This window comes from Pezoporus occidentalis, unplaced genomic scaffold, assembly GCF_034315485.1.
Source record: "Pezoporus occidentalis ecotype Australia unplaced genomic scaffold, CSIRO_AGI_Poc_V1 ctg81, whole genome shotgun sequence".
NCBI lineage: Eukaryota > Metazoa > Chordata > Aves > Psittaciformes > Psittacidae > Pezoporus > Pezoporus occidentalis.
Window position 1 is genome coordinate 8081388 of NW_026916170.1, and position 19230 is coordinate 8100617.

General features: G+C 41.0%; 1 protein-coding gene across 12 annotated transcripts in view; it reads right to left on the reverse strand.

Moving 5' to 3' along the window:
* SH3KBP1 (SH3 domain containing kinase binding protein 1) overlaps window positions 1–19230 on the reverse strand; it is a 237018-nt gene that overhangs the window by 41170 nt on the left and 176618 nt on the right. For all 12 annotated transcript variants that reach the window (XM_062603814.1, XM_062603809.1, XM_062603813.1 and 9 more), the window contains one exon: window positions 18827–18921. In XM_062603814.1, the coding sequence (XP_062459798.1) occupies window positions 18827–18921 (95 nt within the window). The remainder of the gene's footprint in view (window positions 1–18826; window positions 18922–19230) is intronic.

Sequence of the window (19230 nt, forward strand, 5' to 3'; positions counted from 1 at the left end):
GCTTTGTTTTGTTTTTCAAGAGGAGTATCCAAAGTGACTACAGAGTTTAAAATACAGCCACTGTGACCTTCATGTCATCATCTGCTAGAATTAGTCATATGCCCTCACAATGCTTACAAAACATCCACATACTACAAAAGTACAGAGAGGAAAAAATAAGAGGAAACAAGTAGTTCTTTGTCAAGAAGAAGCATACAGTAGTTCAAATAGAGTAGAGGATCCGCCAAGAAAAATCTGAATGTGAATGGGCAATAAAAGATTGTACAATAATACATGCATTGCAAACCAGCTTTATTGTTATATTTCCATGAAATCATTTGTTTCAGCTGCTACAGGGATGACAGAATAATGCAAGTTAACTTAATGAGGCGTACTTAATATGAAGAGAAATCTTAAAATTATTGTTCACAATGCCTGTTCTTGTTGGCATTCTTCTGTAAGTTATAATGCATGAACATTGGATGATATTTGACAGAAAACAGACTAGCATTAAAAGATCATTGCTTTTATGTTCTGGTTGGGTTTTTATAGTTACTTTTCTATTTTACGCTTTTTATTTAGCTTATTTAGTCCACCTCATCTCCTGAGATACAGTATGTGCTAACATAATACATGAGCTAAATAGCCTGGTTTCTTGCATCATGTCTGGTTTGGGGGTTTGTTTCCCCCTTCACCCTTCCACATCTCAAGATTTTACTCTGATATAATCTGTTCCTAATCTACAGATGCAGGCACCGAACAATTCTGCCATTCTTTTTCTGGTTGTTTTCTCTCATGCTCAGTCTGTGCATTTCTCCTGTGTTCTTCTTTCTCTTTAGCAGGATGGCCTTTACCAAGGACACTTACCTTTTCTAGACCTTCCTGGGAGTTATATAGCAGTATTTACCGTTTCTGTTAGACTGTCAGGCCTTTGCTAGTGAACAGGGCTTATTCCTGACTCACAGATGTTTTCAAAATATCCACTAAGTGAACACAGGGCTCCATGAGGGACTGAGATAATCAGCTAGTCATGCATGGCATGGGAAGGTGCTGAGCAGGATACTACTCTCACTGCAGAGCCAGCACCCCTCATTCCTGATGTGAAGGCACCCTCCCACTTGGCTCTATCTACTTGCACAGCCTAGTAATCAGTGCACTCAACTGTTCTATCACATGGTGTGTTCTATAATGCCCTCCGCCCCCTACGCCGCTAATCTGAAATTGCCAAAATATTTATGACCCGATTTAGATTTTGAAAAATATTACGAATAATTCAAGCAAAGCTTCTGCTTCAGCTGATACCACAGCCTAGTGTTAGCTAATAAACCTGATTAAACAACACACTGCATCACATACATTCTTTTTAGGTCGGATTTTTTTATGCTCTTAGGAAACACAAATCTTACACCTACTTCTTCATTTTATTAATACACATGAATGTCATATTCAATGCTTTGTTTAAAGCTCATTTGTTTTCATGAAGATGCTGTTTGCGTTATACAGTCATTAATCCCAAACAGCTGCAGGTTTGCTTTTTATTCTTCTCCGGCTTGTTGCTCAGGCTTATGAAGCCAATAACCATGCTGGATTTTCATAAAGTAAATTTTCAGGCAGTTTCTCTTTGATTTTCTCATTTACTGTATTTGCCAGAGGAGGCTTCTGTGTCACTGAGCAAAAGGATACAGAGATCTCAGAAATTAAAAGCTACAGATGAGATCTGGTGAAGAATCTCAGTGTTGCAGAGTGCCATTTTGCTACCCACAACTGCAGGCTTGGTCTGCCTCAGTAGCCTCTGGAAGCCCATGTATGATGCTGGCAGCAGATAAGTCTTCATCATGAGACAAGACAACCATACAAGGGTATCTGAGTTACAGCTGCACAAGCTGCCTCAAACACTAACAAATGACAGAGCTATGAAGCCCAATCAAGGCAACGTGATTGAAACTATGCGGCTGCCTGTGAACACTGAGCAAAAGATACTTCAATACTTTCAGATGCCCATCAGCCACGCAATCCTAATCATATTGTCTCTTTTAATATATCTGCACATGTTCAAGGTCAGCAAAATGGCTGTCATTTCAAAATGCAGGTTTTACAAAAAAACTGTTAAGCTATTACCATCCACTATCAGTATTCCAAAATGTATTAACAAAGTGGATCTCTGCCTTATCTCCATGCTATCCTGCCAGGCTTGTAACAGTGTAAACAAAATTCAGATGCTGAAAAATACCAAAACTCCATGAAAAAATATATCATCCCAATTACTGAAAATGTATTTTAGTTTAATATAAGAAAAGGAAAACAAAAGATTTACAAAGTTGAAAGGTAAGACACAGCAAAAAAGTAGAAATTGTGTTTGACAGATACTAGAGTTCATGCAAGTTAGGTGGTAGCTGGGCCAACATTTAGCTACTGTAAAAATCAACTCCTACCAAAGCTTGACTCACAGACTGTACTCACTGACTCATTGCAGTAACAGTGCAAACAAACACCTTACAGAAATCCACTGCCAGTTCACATTGCCAATTCTGTTTTCATGGTTCAGGCACGGGCAGATTCACGAAACAAAAATCCAGAGGGAAAGTTTAGCATTTTTTTCACTGAAACACAAATCTTGGTTTTATCCTCATTTCCAGTGAAGTAGAATCATAGAATCATTTAGGTTGTTAAAGACCTTTAAGAGCATTGAGTCCAATCATTAACCAGCACTGCCAAGTCCGCCACTAAACCACACCTGTAAGTGCCACATCTATGTGTCTTAAATACCTCTCCAGGGATGACGACTCCACCACTTCCCTGGGCAGCCTGTTCAGTGCTTGACAAACCTTTGAAGGTGAAATGTTTCCTAATGCCCAATCTAAACCTCTCCTGACACAACTGGAGGCTATTTCTTCTCATCCTATCACTTGTTACTTGGGAGAAGAGACCAACACCCTCCTTGCCACATTCTCCTTTCAGGCAGTTGTAGAGAGCAATAAGGTCTCCCCTGAACCGCCTTTTCTCTGGGCTAAACAACCCCAGTTCCCTCAGCCACTCCAGTAGTGATAGGGTGCAATTCCAGTAGTCTCTGCCTCTCTCAGACTCCCTGATACTCCTCAACCCACCCACCTCCTCCTGGAGCCCAGCCACCAAGCACAGGAGTTCCCCTACCTGGGCACACCTCCTAGAGGTGTGCTTACCACTGCCATCCCATGAAGGCATAAGCACAGAGCACAGCCTGCAGCTGACACCTGGGTGGCAGCATGTTCCCACTGGAGCTCTGTTTGGGCAGCTGTGTCTGAGCTTAGAGAGGCCATGGCTTTCTGCCGGGTGGATACCATTGCTCCCTGGTTGAGCTGGCAGGCCCTTGTGCATGAACTGCCACACAAACCGCAGTGCCATACCCTTGCTGCCACACCATGCCCCTGTTTGCCGACCCTGCTGGTGGCACTCCTGGTCACTGGTGCTCCCTCTAAGGGCTTCTTTTATATGTGGGAGGAGCTTGGCCACTTTTGCATCTGGCCCTGCCCAGTAGTTTTGTTCCAAAATCTTGTCTGTGATTAATCCAAATGACCTTTTAGAGAATGAAGTAAAGGAAGGGAGGAGAGGCAAAATGAAAGAAGGACTGAAAAGCTCTTCTATGGCAGAATCAACATCCATTCTAATTGCAAGCTCAGCAGATCCCAAATAAGAGATAATAAACTCAATGCACTGGATTTATTAGCAACATTCATTTGTGGTAAGTATTAGGGTAAAGAATTGGACAAAACATAGTGAGGAGAAAGAGATGTGGAGGAATTTTTGAGGAGGAATTTTTAAACTTTACAGTATTTGTGACAAATATTACACAAAAATTTAGGTACTAAAATGTCAACCTGCTCTAGCATTCTTACGTAAGTCAGAAAATTATTGTAAGAGGAGAGGGTAAACATGGGAGAAATGGCAACTACCAGAAAAAAAACCTAAGAGAAGGCTTTGGGGAGACCTTAGAGCAGCCTTCCAGTGCCTAAAAGGGGCCTACATGAAATGTGGAGAGGGACTTTGTACAAGGGCATGTAGTGACAGGACAAGGAGTAATGGCTTTTAGCGGTCAGAGGGGAGATTTAGATTAGATATTGGGAAGAAGTTCTTAACTCACTGTGAGGGTGATGAGGCACTGGAACAGGTTGAATACAAAAGGTGTGGATACCCCATCCCTGGCAGTGTTCAAAGCAAGGCTGGACAGAGCCTTGGGCAACATGGTCCAGGCATGAGGCATCCCTGGCCATGGAACTGGCTGACCTTTAAGGTTACTTCCAACCCAAACCATTATATGATTCTATGAAGAATAAGAGGGAGAGACCTATCCCTCATGAAATTAGAAATGAGACATGCAAGTTCCGAGGAAATAATGTGGATAAACCAGACCTTTATTTATTTATTTATTTTTTCCCCTCAGAAAGGAAATTAGAAGAATAGAAAAGAAGAAAACCAAATAAAAACCAAAACCCAATAATAAGAAAGATAAGGACAAAGCTCACTCTGAAACCTATGTCTGTGGTGACTAAAAGACTAAGGATGGAGTGGGGAAAAGAGAAAGCGATGCATGACTAGAGAGACCATATAAAAGCCATGCAAAGACATTTTAACATACAGGCAAAGAAATTTTCCATTTGGAGCACCATATTTTTCATCCTGTTATTGAATGTAAGTGAAATATACTGAAATGCTTAAGTAGGGTTGACAGCATAAGATCAATTCTTAGTCTCCTTTTAGCAACTGCAGAGATCCTGAAGCTGCTCATACCAGCTAAAAAAAAAGACATAAAACACTGGAGTCTTGCTCCCTCGTCTTCTGGGTGAAAGAATCATGACATTGTTTGGTCTCTTATTCACACAGTATCTTATGTTTGCTTAGTAGCAAAACTACTGCTCTTGTATTAAAACACCATGCTGTTCCTTCCCTCAGCACTCTCAATCCAACCGTAAAAAAGCAGAAGCTGGTGGAGATTGAACAGAAAGCCCCAGCATAAGGCATCTTATACTACGCAGTCTTACAAATACTCTGCTCACTGCAGAGAAGCAGCTGTACCTAGAGAGACACTACTGACAAGACGCCAGCCCTAGTCATCTCTCCAGCGTAGGAGTACAGCTGGTTGCAAGACAGGAACACAAACTTCCCCTTAGTTGAACACCGTTGCTGGTTTTCTTTGGTAGCAAAAGAGATGACAAAAGAGGTTGATAAGGCAGAGCTGTCAGTCCCCCAATAACTTCATCTCCTCTTTTATTAGCTGATGTCACATTGTTGTGACAATCAGTTGTGAACGCTCTATCCCTGGCAGTGTTCAAGGCCAGGTTGGACAGAGCCTTGGGTGGCATGGTTTAGTGGGAGGTGTCCCTGCCCATGGCAGGGGGGTTGGAACTAGATGATCTTGAGGTCCTTTCCAACCCTAACTGTTCTACGATTCTGTGATTCAAGACCATGAAACTGAAAGATGCAAGTTCATACCCAGCAAGTGGCACGTCTCTCTCACACTGAGCCCTGTTCCAGCTACGAGCCTGACAGTGACAGATTGCTCTGTCAGGCAAATATGACTGAACTCTGGCTCCTGGAAACACTCACAGCTTCACAGGCTCTCCTGCTGCTCCAAGTAGGCAGGAGTTTCATATACCCCAAAGACTGAGGGGTTTTGACTTCATATAATGCTCTCTCTCTTAATAACCAGGCTTGGTTATTACAGAAGGATTTATTTCTAGCCCATGCTGCTACTTGCAATCTAGGCTCAAGCCAGACGAAAGGATCGCAAAGGCAACCAACATTTTCTCTGAAAGTGGAAAGCAGCACTTCTGGTTGTGAATGTATTTACAATAAAAAACTCTTGTGGATTTTTTTTCCCCATTATTTTGCTAGGAATCAATAAAGCATACAAATTACTATAACATTTATATCAGATATGCGCCAATCAATTTCTTCCAATTTCTTCCAATTACTATGCACTGGTTTACTTTTCCTCCTTCTTCCTTCCAGCCACTTACAGGAGTTACTGTGTGCTACGAGAATATTCTTAATCACTTAAATAAAAACCAGCAGCTACTTGTCTCTCTGTCCACTAATTATAATTTTTCTCCTGCCTGTGTTCAGAAGCGGCTGCACTTGTACCTAGACCACTGCTGAAGCCAGCTGCAGTCTTTCCACAATGGATAGCCAACCTCATAGTTTAAAGAAAACCAAGACACCTTCAGTGTGAACAAATGTGTCTATAGCAGTTTTCAAGACATCATCCATGCACACAGATACATGTAACTGTCCTGGGTTCAGCGCTTCAACCAAGGCAGTAACATATACAGGCTTCTGAATTTGAGGATTAAAGGCCTCAAAGAAAGACACATCTGAAGAACAAGCACTCTGCCAGTCAGCTCATACTGCATCAGATCTACAATAATACAACCTTGTCATTGGGGTGAAATAAGAAAATCACGTTAAAGCTGGGTGAAAAAAGCAGTTTAATCATATTTAAGAATGTGGGTTGGTTTTGTTTTTTTTTTTAGATTTCTTGCTAGATTCACTATCATGATGCTGAAACCAAGACATGTCAAAACCCAAGACATATCAAAATCCAATTTTATTTTAAAAGCCAGAAAAAAACTGATTTTAGAGTCTCCATAAATTCTCATAAAACTTGGTAAAATACCTGTGAATGAAGGAAACATCTCTCCAGAGGCTTACATTGCACCTACCTTGTGCTATCAAAGACTATTCAAAATGATCAAGCTTAGTTACTTATTAAGCTCAGTTACTGGGATTGAGACTTCAAAGTATAGTGAAAATTTGTTAAACAGTTAAAAAATAAAGGGCTATGATTTAAAGCATCTGGTTAGTGATCAAGGACTCCTCAGCAAAAACATCATTTTAAAATCTGGCAACAAGGAAGAATGACTCTCTCAACAACTACCTAATCCAAGATCATTTAGATAAAAGAGATAGTCCAATACACAATTAGTTTTCTGAGGCAGTCCTGGAGAACACCCGTTTTCCCTTTACATACACTTTCTTGCAAATACTCATGGATTATGAAATACTGAAAGAAAAGTATGAGAAGAAACCTCCCACTGTGGCTCTATTTGGCTCCTAACCCAGGTTTTATCCCTCAGGTCCTCAGCCTATGTCCCAAAAGCCCCATATCCTGCATGGATCATTCCCAGCTGTTGTCAGCTCTCATGCCCAAGCCATTAAGACCTTGCATCTGATAATAACAGTTGCATCTTTTAAAGCTTAAAAAATCAAATAGGCAAACAGCTATATTTTTCTTTATCCATGAGGTCCAAGGCTCTACTAAGAGTTTACTGTGTCAATATTGTACAGAAGGAAATGGGAGAGACCATCAGAAATTAGATATGATTTCAGCTGTGGTTACACTACTCTTTCCAAGCAGTGTTTTTTACTGGAAGGCACAACCTCTCCAGAAGACAGTCTGTTCAAGAACTGGCTCAAGTTATTTGGCCCTGCTAAAAAAAAGAAACTGACTGAGAATAATGAATGACCTGCCCTACACAGGACATTAGAGTAGAGGATGTACCAGACCAGATATATTTTGCCTGTTAAATCTGTTTCAGGCTAAATCTAACCTTTTGACTTTAGACTCTGTGACTAAATAGTTTCATCAGTAGTGAAGCTGAAATGCTTTGATGAAATATTTGTACAAACAGGAAAAATATGTTGCTCATTGAACAAAACAATCTCTTCTGGGGATTCATTTCGCTTGCAATGTTCAGCCAGCAGAATATCATGGAGAAATAAATATGTTCCACATCATAAAACTCTAGCACTCCAATATTCAAATTAAAACTAAATTAGCCAACACAATCACAAAAGGTGCTGCTAGTAATTTATTAGACATAATTTATGCCTCTGATGAGCCAAGATAAAATACTTATGTAATTACATTTGTTATATTTAGAAAGATTATAAAACCACAGAACAAAACATTTGAAGGATTATTTAATGCTATTACTACTTAGGTCACAGGCATCTTAGGACCAGGGTCCTAATTACAATTACTAATTACTTGGCACCATTTGTGCACATTTACTTTCCCTTTAAATAGCTCTCCCTACCTTGAAACAGTTGGACTTCAGATAATACCACGAAACCAGCAGGTGAACCCAGCATTCAGGATAAAAGAAAGGATGAAGCTAAGCAGTGAGTCTAAAGCCCACATTGTGAGCAATAATCACAGTTTTCCAGATGCCTCAGCATTTCAGTGATAACATTTGTAAGCACAGGGTAGCAAAAAAATGTCTTTTTCTATCTTTAAATGTGTCATCTTTTTAGATTAGCTTGGCTGTGTTAAACATACTTACAAATAAACCTAACTCTTTCCAAATGATTCAAATCTTGAAGCATTGCATGCATGGGGGATCCTGCTTGTTCTCCTACATAGCCTGGCATGAACTTCCATTTGTCAAAATTAAAATTCCTAGGAACAACAGCATCCCTTCCTCTGAAGGCACTGTTGTAGCACTGCAATCAGTGATAACAAGAACAGGAAAAAAGAACTTCAGTGCATACCTAAAAAAAAAAATTAATATTATAAATATACTAACAAGAAGAACATTCAAGTGCCAGCTTCTCCCCTCTCTCCTGTACTAATCTCAGGCTTCACAGATTATTTAAGTGCTCAGCTCAAACATTAGCATTTCAGTAATGTTTCTAAAGATACCAGTGAAATGTAAGCTGCACATGGTACCTCATTAAACATTATTGTCAGGCTTTATCTCTACACAGACCTTCCTAATAACTCATTGCTAATCACAGCAGCCAATAAATGCCGCAAGATAGGAGTATGCATTAAAATTTATTTATAAACATTTAAAAGTCTTGGCTAAGGACAAGGTTCAGGCAAGAAGAAAAAAGGACAATTACTCACAGTCAGTTTTCCCTATAACTTAATGACTATATCAAATTATTTTAGAAAATAAACGTATTTATTTATTTGATCATCAGTGTCCCCACAAGTTTTATATAGTTGCTTTATATGACTCATATGGGGAAACACTCATACTTCTATGCAGTGACACAAGTCTTACCCCATGCACTTGCCACACACATTAGCATGTCAAAAGGATCTCATTCTGTAGGAATTCTGCTACCATCCCATATGGCACAGTGTCTAGAAACCCAGCAAAAACCCAAACCTTCTCATTCCATTAGGTCAAAACTTTCAGATGAAAGTCTCAGGTTAGGGAAAAGTGACCCTACCACTAAGCCAGTCTCTTGGCAGGCTGTTGACTGCAAGAGCAATCCTGCTCCTCGACTCACCCTTTCCTACTCACATGTCCCCATGTGTGCTGCAGCCAAGGTTGCCAGATGCAAGGCAAAAGGGCAGAAGCAGAACCATCCCTTTCAGCAGCCACTTACCATCAATCACATAAAACTGCACCCTCAGCATGCAAACTTCACAAAATAATTTCTTATATGCAATCAGCAACTTTGGTACAAGCAGGTTTCTCAACTACCTAAGGAGGTGGGATGTCTTGGGAGAAAAACTGGCACTGAGCTAGAGAGGGCAAGGAACACAGAAAGTATGGCTATTAGGGCTGGCTAAAGATGAGTTGAATAATTCATGCTTATCTCAGGAGAGAAAAGGGCATGAACCGAGGCTCTTTATGGTATTGTTCTCTTAGAGGGAAATACCTATTTATCTGCAAAGGAAAGCAAGAAGTGCTGTTATTGCTTACATGCTATTCTTCAAATGCAAAACATCATAAAAGCTCTCTTAAAGCTGGACATTATCTGATGTTTATTTACTGTATTCCTTTCAGTTTCTGTATGCAGGATTGTTCCAGAAGTTACAAACGCTCAAAATACCTTGTATTAGAACCCAAATAGGGGCATCTGTGTGACCAGATGTCTAGTGTCAACAAAATTCACTGTGCTGCTCTGACAGAAAGCCATTTTTGTTTTATTAAACCAGATCATATTTTCCCCTGCATAACCTTTCTTTTTGTATTGTTATATTAGTGAGCTCATTTCCAAAAATGAGATAAAAGCTTTTAGCTGTCAATCAATGAAAAAGAAAATTATCTGAACGACTATTATGAAGTATGACTAACTTTTTTCCTTCCTTCAAAAGAGATAAATTTTAGCTACCATACTTTTGCTTTGAAAATTTCTGTTTTCTTGGCCAATTAGGTTTATTTTTTTTTTTTTTTTTTTTTACCCATAGAGGAGAAAATACTGCAAATTCCATCTTAATATGGTAAAATGAGTGACACTATCTATCTATTTGATCCTATGGAAAGAAAAACTGAGAGTCTTCTAATTCTTTCACATAATTCTATAACCAAAGGTTGTAAAAGATGTGCATGCTGTTTGTAATTAAAATTGTACAGAAAATATCAGCAATGGAAAAAAAAAACCCCATAGGAACAAATGCAGGCAACAGGGAGGTTTGTACCCTAGTGACACCACAACCTAATGAAACATTTAATTAAGTGACAGCTAGCATTCTCTGTCACACTGTCCGGCTCCTGCTCTTTCCCCCCTCATGGCCTCAACTCACTGCCAAGACTCTTGTACATAGCACTTACTAATTTCATCCCTTTCGGAGCTTCCTGCATCTGTGAAAGCAGCTGTTTTCCTTCACAGCCCTAGCCAGCTGCATTCGCCTTGGCAATCACTCCACTAAAGAAAGCGCTCTGAACAGTTGCCTTCTGCACCATGATGAGCATTTAAAGATCTTGTAATAGAGAAAGAAAACCAGGAGAATTGTTTTGGTGAAAGGGCCATACTCAGGCAAGTGTCTATAAATAGAAATTAAGTGCCTAATGACTGCTCTAAGATTTGGAAAATATTAAGTGCTCCGCATAAGGACAGATTTCATACTTTAACGTGGACAGATGAACAGAGCAGTCATTGCAACATTGAAAACATGACATTATGAAAGAAACTATCAACACTGAATCTCATTTAATTGTCTCCTTACATCCTTCTACTCTCCTGTACTTAATTGTGTGTCTTACCACTTGATTGCATGTGCTTCAGGGCAGGGACTCACTAAACGTACAGCATTTTGAACCACAAAACTTGCAAATCTACCAGTAAAAGTATATAATTAATAATAACACCAAAACCAAATACTAGCTTTGCAAAAACTGATGGCCATTATTATGCTTGTTTTAGAAACTAGGTTTATGGCTCTTTTTTTCCCAAGACAGAATTAAGCACTATAAATTGGATTGCTATGAAATATCTGGATTGTCACTGAATATCTAGACCGATAATTTGTCATGTCTTTCAGTAGTGACACGCATTACACTGTTGTGTCTTTCATGATACCAATGCACCAGCTTTCGCAGTACTATCTGAAAAGCATCCGCAAGAGTTTGGGAGGCTATATGTGACTGTTGCTTTCTCTTTCACCCCATTAATCCTTCAGACGTTTCTGATGAATTCACAAGGAGGCTGGACACCCTCCATGAAACTTGCCTCCCCATGAAAGCTCCTTTGCAAAATCAGAAAGGACCATCTCATGTTCATCCATCAGTTCAGCGCAACGCGTTTCTACCACTAATGGCATGTATTTGGCTGTTATCCTTTAGCACAAGAAGAAAGGTTTTGCAATCCAGGTAGGTGGAGGCTGAGGGAAAAGCCAGATGGGGTATGCAGATGGAGCATGGCACAAGATTATTATTCCAGCTGATATATTGACATCTATTAATTTCAGTGTCTTGCAAATTCAGAATTAGCAGAACTGTCATTGATACTGCCCTCTACAACTCCTACTCCAACAGTAAGAATTCAGGTGAGGATACTCTTCTATTACTGTCAACTTTTTCAATTTAAAATGATTTTTGAAGTACTTAATTTTATTTATCCAGACCATTTCCATTCCTGGGAGCAAAGTGATCTTTACTGCCTAGAGCTCAGGTACACTGATGAATGAAATCAGCTCAATGAAATCTTCCCACTCTTGCAAGTAAAACTGCTCTCAAATAAGTGCGCAGCTGCCGGTGTGTGCTTGATGTATTTGCTTTGAAATTATTTAGCTATTATTATCAATTTCTCACACAGGTCATTTCCTGTATGCCAGTGAAATCTCCAGATTCCTATGCATTTTTCAGAATTTATTAGCGTTACTAAGAAATCTGAATTTTTTGCATTAAGAGTCTTTATTAACACTGGGAAGTAGCCTACAGTTAGCTATGTCTAAAAGTGCTGGAAAGAAAAAACCCCAAGATTTCAAGATGACAGTTGAAAACGTCACATGAATCTTCTATTGCTTTAAAGCAACTTTATCTGTTACAAATACGATCTCCAAAATCAGTATTTGAACCTGATAGAAGATCTGTTTGCCACTCCCTGCACAGTGCAGCCACTAGCAGTGTTCTTGTTCTTATCCAAATGCTGTCACGAACATTCTGAAGACAGTAAAAAAATTACCTAAGGAACACAACTGCTTGACATTACAAAGAATAACGTATGGGGTCATTCTCACAGCCTCTTGCCATTCATGTCTTTTCAGCTTACGAAAATATTTTATCATCAAATTGCACAACAATCACCTTCACTAAACAAGTAAAATCACTGTATTTTGCTTTTTCTTCTCTTCCTTCCAAAGGTGTATTTTAGATCCCTTTTGCAAAGCAAAGGTACCAAGTTTCCTGGTTTATTGCCTTGAAGATGAAGCTTTTACCTTCTTTTACAATTCTGAGCAACATTTTCTGGTCCTTTAAAATATTTTGCATGAAGAAATTAAGGGGCTACCACTTTAATTTTCAGTAATAAATAAATAAAACCTTTTCTATGTATATACAAAAGTATTTGCTTCACTGGAGAAAAGGAATTCCAGAATTTTTGGAATACATTTATGTGAACTTAATTTCTGCTTTTTGTCTAGTCTTTTAGGTATATTTTAACCTATGATACTGACCAGTTCTGACTAGCAAATGATCAGCCCCTACTGATTCACTTCAGTGTTTAAAAAAATCTTATCAGTACATTCTCCAAGTGACTAGGGAAGTCAATTGTGATTCAGCAAATTTATTCAAAGTATCCTTTGGCTATTTCATAAAACCCTCAGATATTCAAATTCCCTTATGAGAGAAGACTATAAGAAACATCTGATCAGCTTTTGATTCAAGATCTCAACATCCGTCAAAAGAGAGTGAGAATTTGAAACAGATTCTGCAAAGGCCATGACAAAAAAATGTTGGTTTGTTCTTTATATTAGGTATATATTTGATTGTCATGAGACAAAGGGACTTTTACAACTGATTTAGCTGGAAAAGACAGAACTCTGATATAATCTTATCCCTTTTACCTGCAGGGGCATGGTTAAAATGGTGGGTTTGAATTCTGCATTTACTGAGACTATTCCCTAGCAATTCTTTCCACAAAATAAAGGTATAGCATTTAAAAATGAATACCAGACTAACAGCTCCCTCACACACAAATTCTCACATGTGCATGCACAAATACAGAGGCTCTCCTAGTAACTTACCATTTAGCTCATTTAAGTCATTCCCCTTCCTCACAGCACCTACCAAGTGCTATCTCATTTTCATTTTAAGATTATTTTGCATTATTTTCATGACATTTCTCTCCCATTCTTGTGTTACTCATTCATTACTTCAGCCACTTCCACGCATTCTCACTAATGCAAATTTAGTTCAAGTTAAAATTGTGAGTCTTCAAACATTCCTATAGACCCAACTGTGTGAAAATGATCAGCATAGTGAGGGACTTTTCATACTGACAATTTATATACTTTCTGATTTTAGTGATTTCAACAGGATACATACATGATAATGCATCTGTGGTTGTGGAAAGTACTTCAACATCCATTACTTTCTTTAAAAGCAATGGTATAGATAACTGGGAAGAATAAATTCTGTCTAATGCTCTCCAGCATGGAAAGCAAGCCCTGCAAAACAATTTCCTGCAAATCGATTAAAAGACACTCCGTAATCTGATAACAAAGCAAAACCATGGTAATAGCTTCTGAAGTAGTCCATAGATTTCTATTTATTTCCTCTCAGTCAGTATGGATCACTGGTCATGGAAAGGAGACTCTAAGCACAGTGATTTCAATTCCAGGTAAAAGTTAACTCTCTAGCAGAAACCATTGGTGGGCAGAAAGGCGAGGCTGACCTTGTTATTGCTGACTAAAAGAAAGATGTCAACAGACACCCAATTCAGAAGACCTGGGCTCAAATAAAGTTACTACACTGCATGGTAGCGCATGGAGGAGACCCCACTGTTTTCAGAACTATACATCAAGGGCCTTGACTCCACATCACTTGAATTTTATTTTTTAAACTATGCATTAAAAACAGACAAAAAAAAAACAACCACAAGTCTGACTGCAATGAGGTCTACAAACCACAAAAGGAACTGCAAAGTGCCTCCTTGTTAAGCACTATTTACTCAGTATCTCACATTAGTTCAGACACAGCATAAAAAAACTTCCAGGGAGAAATGTCAAACCTTTTTTTTGTTGAGATCCCCCACTCTAGAGGCGTGGTCTTATGTAATTGTTCATAGACATGTGACATACCAGAGGAAAAAAAAAAAGAAAAAAACTGAATAAGATATCTGCAGTGGCTTGCTACCATCAGGCTGGAGAACAGAAGGACAAGGGGATATACTAGAAACTATACCGACAAACTTCTCACTGCATGATTGTGAGATCTGATCAATTCAGTCAAATCATCAACTGAGTTATTATAAATGACAGATATCTTTTCATTGTGGGGCAGAGCAGCAGGAAGAAAAAAATTGGAAAAATCAAGCACATGAAATCTCATATCAAAACCTCAGTAGTCATGGTCTCTTTGTCTGCATATATTGAAGAACATAGCTCCATCTGGAGACCAGCTGTCTCAAAGAGTTAAATCAACCTGGTCAATATAGCGTAAAGGGGACAGGAACAATGTCTTAAATGCCACTTCCATGATCAGAGACATTGTTTAATACTCACACAAGAACATTCTAAATCAGGCAAAGCCAAACTGTTTTCAAGACAACCTAAAGAAAAAATCATGGAGGGCAAGTTATTGTAGGATATTCAATGTACACATTTCATTTATAAAATTTGCAGTTCCTCTTCCTGCCAAACATCTGGTTACTTTTCCTTAGTTAGATGTATATTCTTCAGGACAAAGATATCCTCTAGGATTGCAAATGGCTTAGCATATAGCAAACACTGCCCCAGATGTACTTCTCCAGGTTTTTGGGGGTTTCTGCCCAGGTGACAAAATGCTTAGTCAAATAACAATTTCTTATGAAACTTATCAACTATAGAACTAATTCTTTTACTTTCATATAAGCACAAACAACAGCAGCACTACTGTACACATAATTTCTTCAACTTCATAATGCAAAAGCCATGGCCTTTTCTAGTTTGTAGCTTCTTTTTTTTTTCTTTCCCCTAATACTTATGTCCAGCAGTCAAAAACATTTAAGCAAACTACAAAGTTGTCCTGGGTTCAGCAGTAGCAGTCATTTTTCCCCTTCTTGGTAGCTGGTGCAGTGCTGTGTTGTGGCTTTCAGCTTGGGAACAGAGCCGATAGCGATGCTTTGGTTTGGCCAAGGACTTTGTGAGCCTCATGCTCTGCCAGGGAGGAGGGGAAGCCAGGAGGAAGCAGAGACAGGACACCTGACCCAAACTGACCAAAGAGGTATTCCATACCACAGCACGTCATGCCCAGGATGTAACTGGGAGTGAGCCGGAAAGGCTGGGAGACTGCGGGGTTGGAGGAGGTATCGGTCAGAGCTTGGTCGGGCTGGGGGGGGCGAGTTATCGGTCGGCTGGTGGTGAGATGATGTATTCTCTTCCCTTGTTATTTCCTTTATCATTATTATCATTGGTGGTAGCAGTAGTGATCTGTGTTATACCTTAGTTACTAAACTGTTCTTATCTCAACCCGTGGGAGTTGCATTCTTTTCGATTCTCCTCTCCATCCCTCCGAGAGCAGGGGGAGGGCAATAAGGGGGGGAAGTGAGCGAACGAATTACCTGACTGGGTTTAAACCACGACAGTTCTTTTTGGCGCCCAACGTGGGGCACGAAGGGTTGAGATAACGACAGATTTGACTGGATTAATAGTCACTCATCACAGTGACGATTTATTGGCTCTCAGAGTTGTTTCGCTTGATCTCACAGCTTCAGAATGTTGTAACTTACGTAGAGCCGGTATTTGCTGTGATAGTGTTTATCAAGTGTGGGGCCTGGGCTAAGGTTCTTGTCTCACTGTGCTTTATGGCAATGGCTTGTAATACGGGCGGGCTCCAGCAGCAGGGCGGGACGGACGTGGCCGTGGACTTGTACCTGGCCGTCCGGCTGCTCTTCACCGGCCTGGCCCTCACCCTACTCTCCATCTTCGTGAGGCTGCGGGGAGCCGAGGGGGAGCGGCCCCGGGAGCCGGCGGCTGCTGAAGCGGCCCGGGAGAGCGGCCCCGGGGACCAAGCGGCGGCGGGAGCGGGGCCGGAGGCCGCGAGGGGACGGCTGCCGGTGGAGGAGGTCGGGGCGGTCGAGGAGCGGAAGGAAGGGGCTGCCGAGCAGCGGGAGAAGGCGGCGGAGAAGCCGAGCCCCGCGGCCGAGCCGAGCCCCGCGGAGGAGCCGAGCCCCGCGGAGGAGCCGATCCCCGCGGCCGAGCCGAGCCCCGCGACGGCCGAGAGCATTCCCCGGAAGCCGCCCGCCGAGCCCCAGGAGGACGCAGGAGACCAGGTAGCATTTTCCAGCAAGGCAGAGGAGGAAGAGCTGGACTCAGGAAAAGAGAAGCTGGTGGTGGGAGAGCCGGCAAGCACAGCAGCTACTCCAGCCCCAGTGACAAGTACAGCACCTACACCAGCCCCAGTGACAAGCACAGCAGCTACACCAGCCCCAGTGACAAGTACAGCAGCATCGTGTGAGAGTTCTGAAGGTTTTGAATGGCCTTTGGGTATCCTTGGGACCTGCCTGCTGATTGTGATAGGGATCAGGATGTTGGCACACACACAGAATGTGTTCTACCCACAACCATTTTGTCTGATCTCAAAAGTTGAGCAGAGTCAGGTTTGGGTCTTGTCTGCAGTTAGACAACGATATGGGGGGACCAAGAGGTTTTCTCCAAGGCTGGAAAGCCAGGAGTGGCAGGGTGTGTGTGACAGTATGGGCAAGTGTCTAGTCCACTGGGCCCCTCCAGTGCTTTGGAAGCATCGGAGATGGAAGGCAGCTGTATGGAGTCCCCAGCAGCAAGCTGCAGAAACTGCTGAAGGGGACAGTGAATTATTTTAAGTCTGGTGGGCCCATGGCACTTCAGGCCATCAGAGCAGAGATGCAACACAGAGATGGACTCATGATCAAGGGGTGGACTTAACAATGGACACTATTGCCCAGGTTATTCACGAGTGTGAACACTGCACACAGTCTCTCCTGCTCTGGAAGACTGTTACAAGAGATGGAGCCTGACATCATGGACCAGATGGACTCAGCAGCTTTATAGGGACTGGTCCATGCACTTAGATAAGAGTGATGGTATACTGAAAATGTGGGATCTGAGCATGACGTGAATGGTATGGTATAATGGGTGGATAATGTCCTGGGTTCAGCAGTAGCAGTCATTTTTCCCCTTCTTGGTAGCTGGTGCAGTGCTGTGTTGTGGCTTTCAGCTTGGGAACAGAGCCGATAGCGATGCTTTGGTTTGGCCAAGGACTTTGTGAGCCTCATGCTCTGCCAGGGAGGAGGGGAAGCCAGGAGGAAGCAGAGACAGGACACCTGACCCAAACTGACCAAAGAGGTATTCCATACCACAGCACGTCATGCCCAGGATGTAACTGGGAGTGAGCCGGAAAGGCTGGGAGACTGCGGGGTTGGAGGAGGTATCGGTCAGAGCTTGGTCGGGCTGGGGGGGGCGAGTTATCGGTCGGCTGGTGGTGAGATGATGTATTCTCTTCCCTTGTTATTTCCTTTATCATTATTATCATTGGTGGTAGCAGTAGTGATTTGTGTTATACCTTAGTTATTAAACTGTTCTTATCTCAACCCGTGGGAGTTGCATTCTTTTCGATTCTCCTCTCCATCCCTCCGAGAGCAGGGGGAGGGCAATAAGGGGGGGAAGTGAGCGAACGAATTACCTGACTGGGTTTAAACCACGACAAAAGTCTTCGAACAACAGCAGGAAATAAGGTGCATCTAAACTATAATCTGTTCTTTGTAACATGGTGTACAGATCTTCTAAAAAGAAAGCCAACTGTTTACTCACCATCTACAATATAGTTTTTGGAGATTTAACATAAATCCTGGGACTGGTGTTTCATTTCTCATCTTGAATAATTTCAAGTATTTTTAAAGAAAAGAACACAGATCTAAAATTATTTAATTTGTTTTATCATCTTTTTCTGTTTTACCATAGTGTTAGGGTGGCTACATTTTAAATAAATGTTTAGCTCATCAAGCTAATATAGGCACATTATCTCCATCTAACCCATAAAATCTAATTCACAATTCCTACAAGAAAGATAACACACACACCTAACAGAGATGTTCAAAGCTCCTGCTTTCATGAGCCTTCCAGTTAATTGTCTAGCTTTTATGTCTGATACAGGGATCAATTTACAATTTATGGATGCAGATCTGCCAGCAGATTCAAATTAAAATTAGCTGCATGAACATGTAGACTCAAGAGTACATGTGTGCTGCTCTTCACTTAACATCATCAAGGTAAGGCTCTAAAGCACAAAAAGAAGGGAGATACAGGCTCTGAAGTCTATGCAGTGTTTCAGTGTCAAACTAACATTGTTTTAGACAGGACACTGTCAAAGGCACAAACAGGGATTTTATAGCAATTGAATGATACTGATTTTAAAAACTGGATCCCCGCTCATAGGAAAAAAAATATTGCTTTTACCTTACTGATAAGTGTGACGACATCGCCTTCTCGGATTGTGAGCTCATCATCATTCTGTGCTTCATATGGAAATATCACTTTGCAATACTCCTTGGCTGAAAGGAAGAACATCCAATATGATAAATTATCACTTTTTAACAACTGCTTATCCAAGGGTGAAAATCTTCATAAAATATTCCACAAGTGCCTCCTGCTGCTGCTTTATTTTCTTGCCATCTTTCTCTTTGTATTTTAGACCTTCATAAATACATGAAATATTTACAAACCTCACACTGATAAGCATTCCTGCACACGTCATCCAGGGAGTTGGCTCTGTAGCCCCTAGAACCATTACCTCAAATGAAATTGCTCCAGACAGCAACCTGCCACAAGCCATTTCCCTTAGGGTAAGCCTGCACCTGACA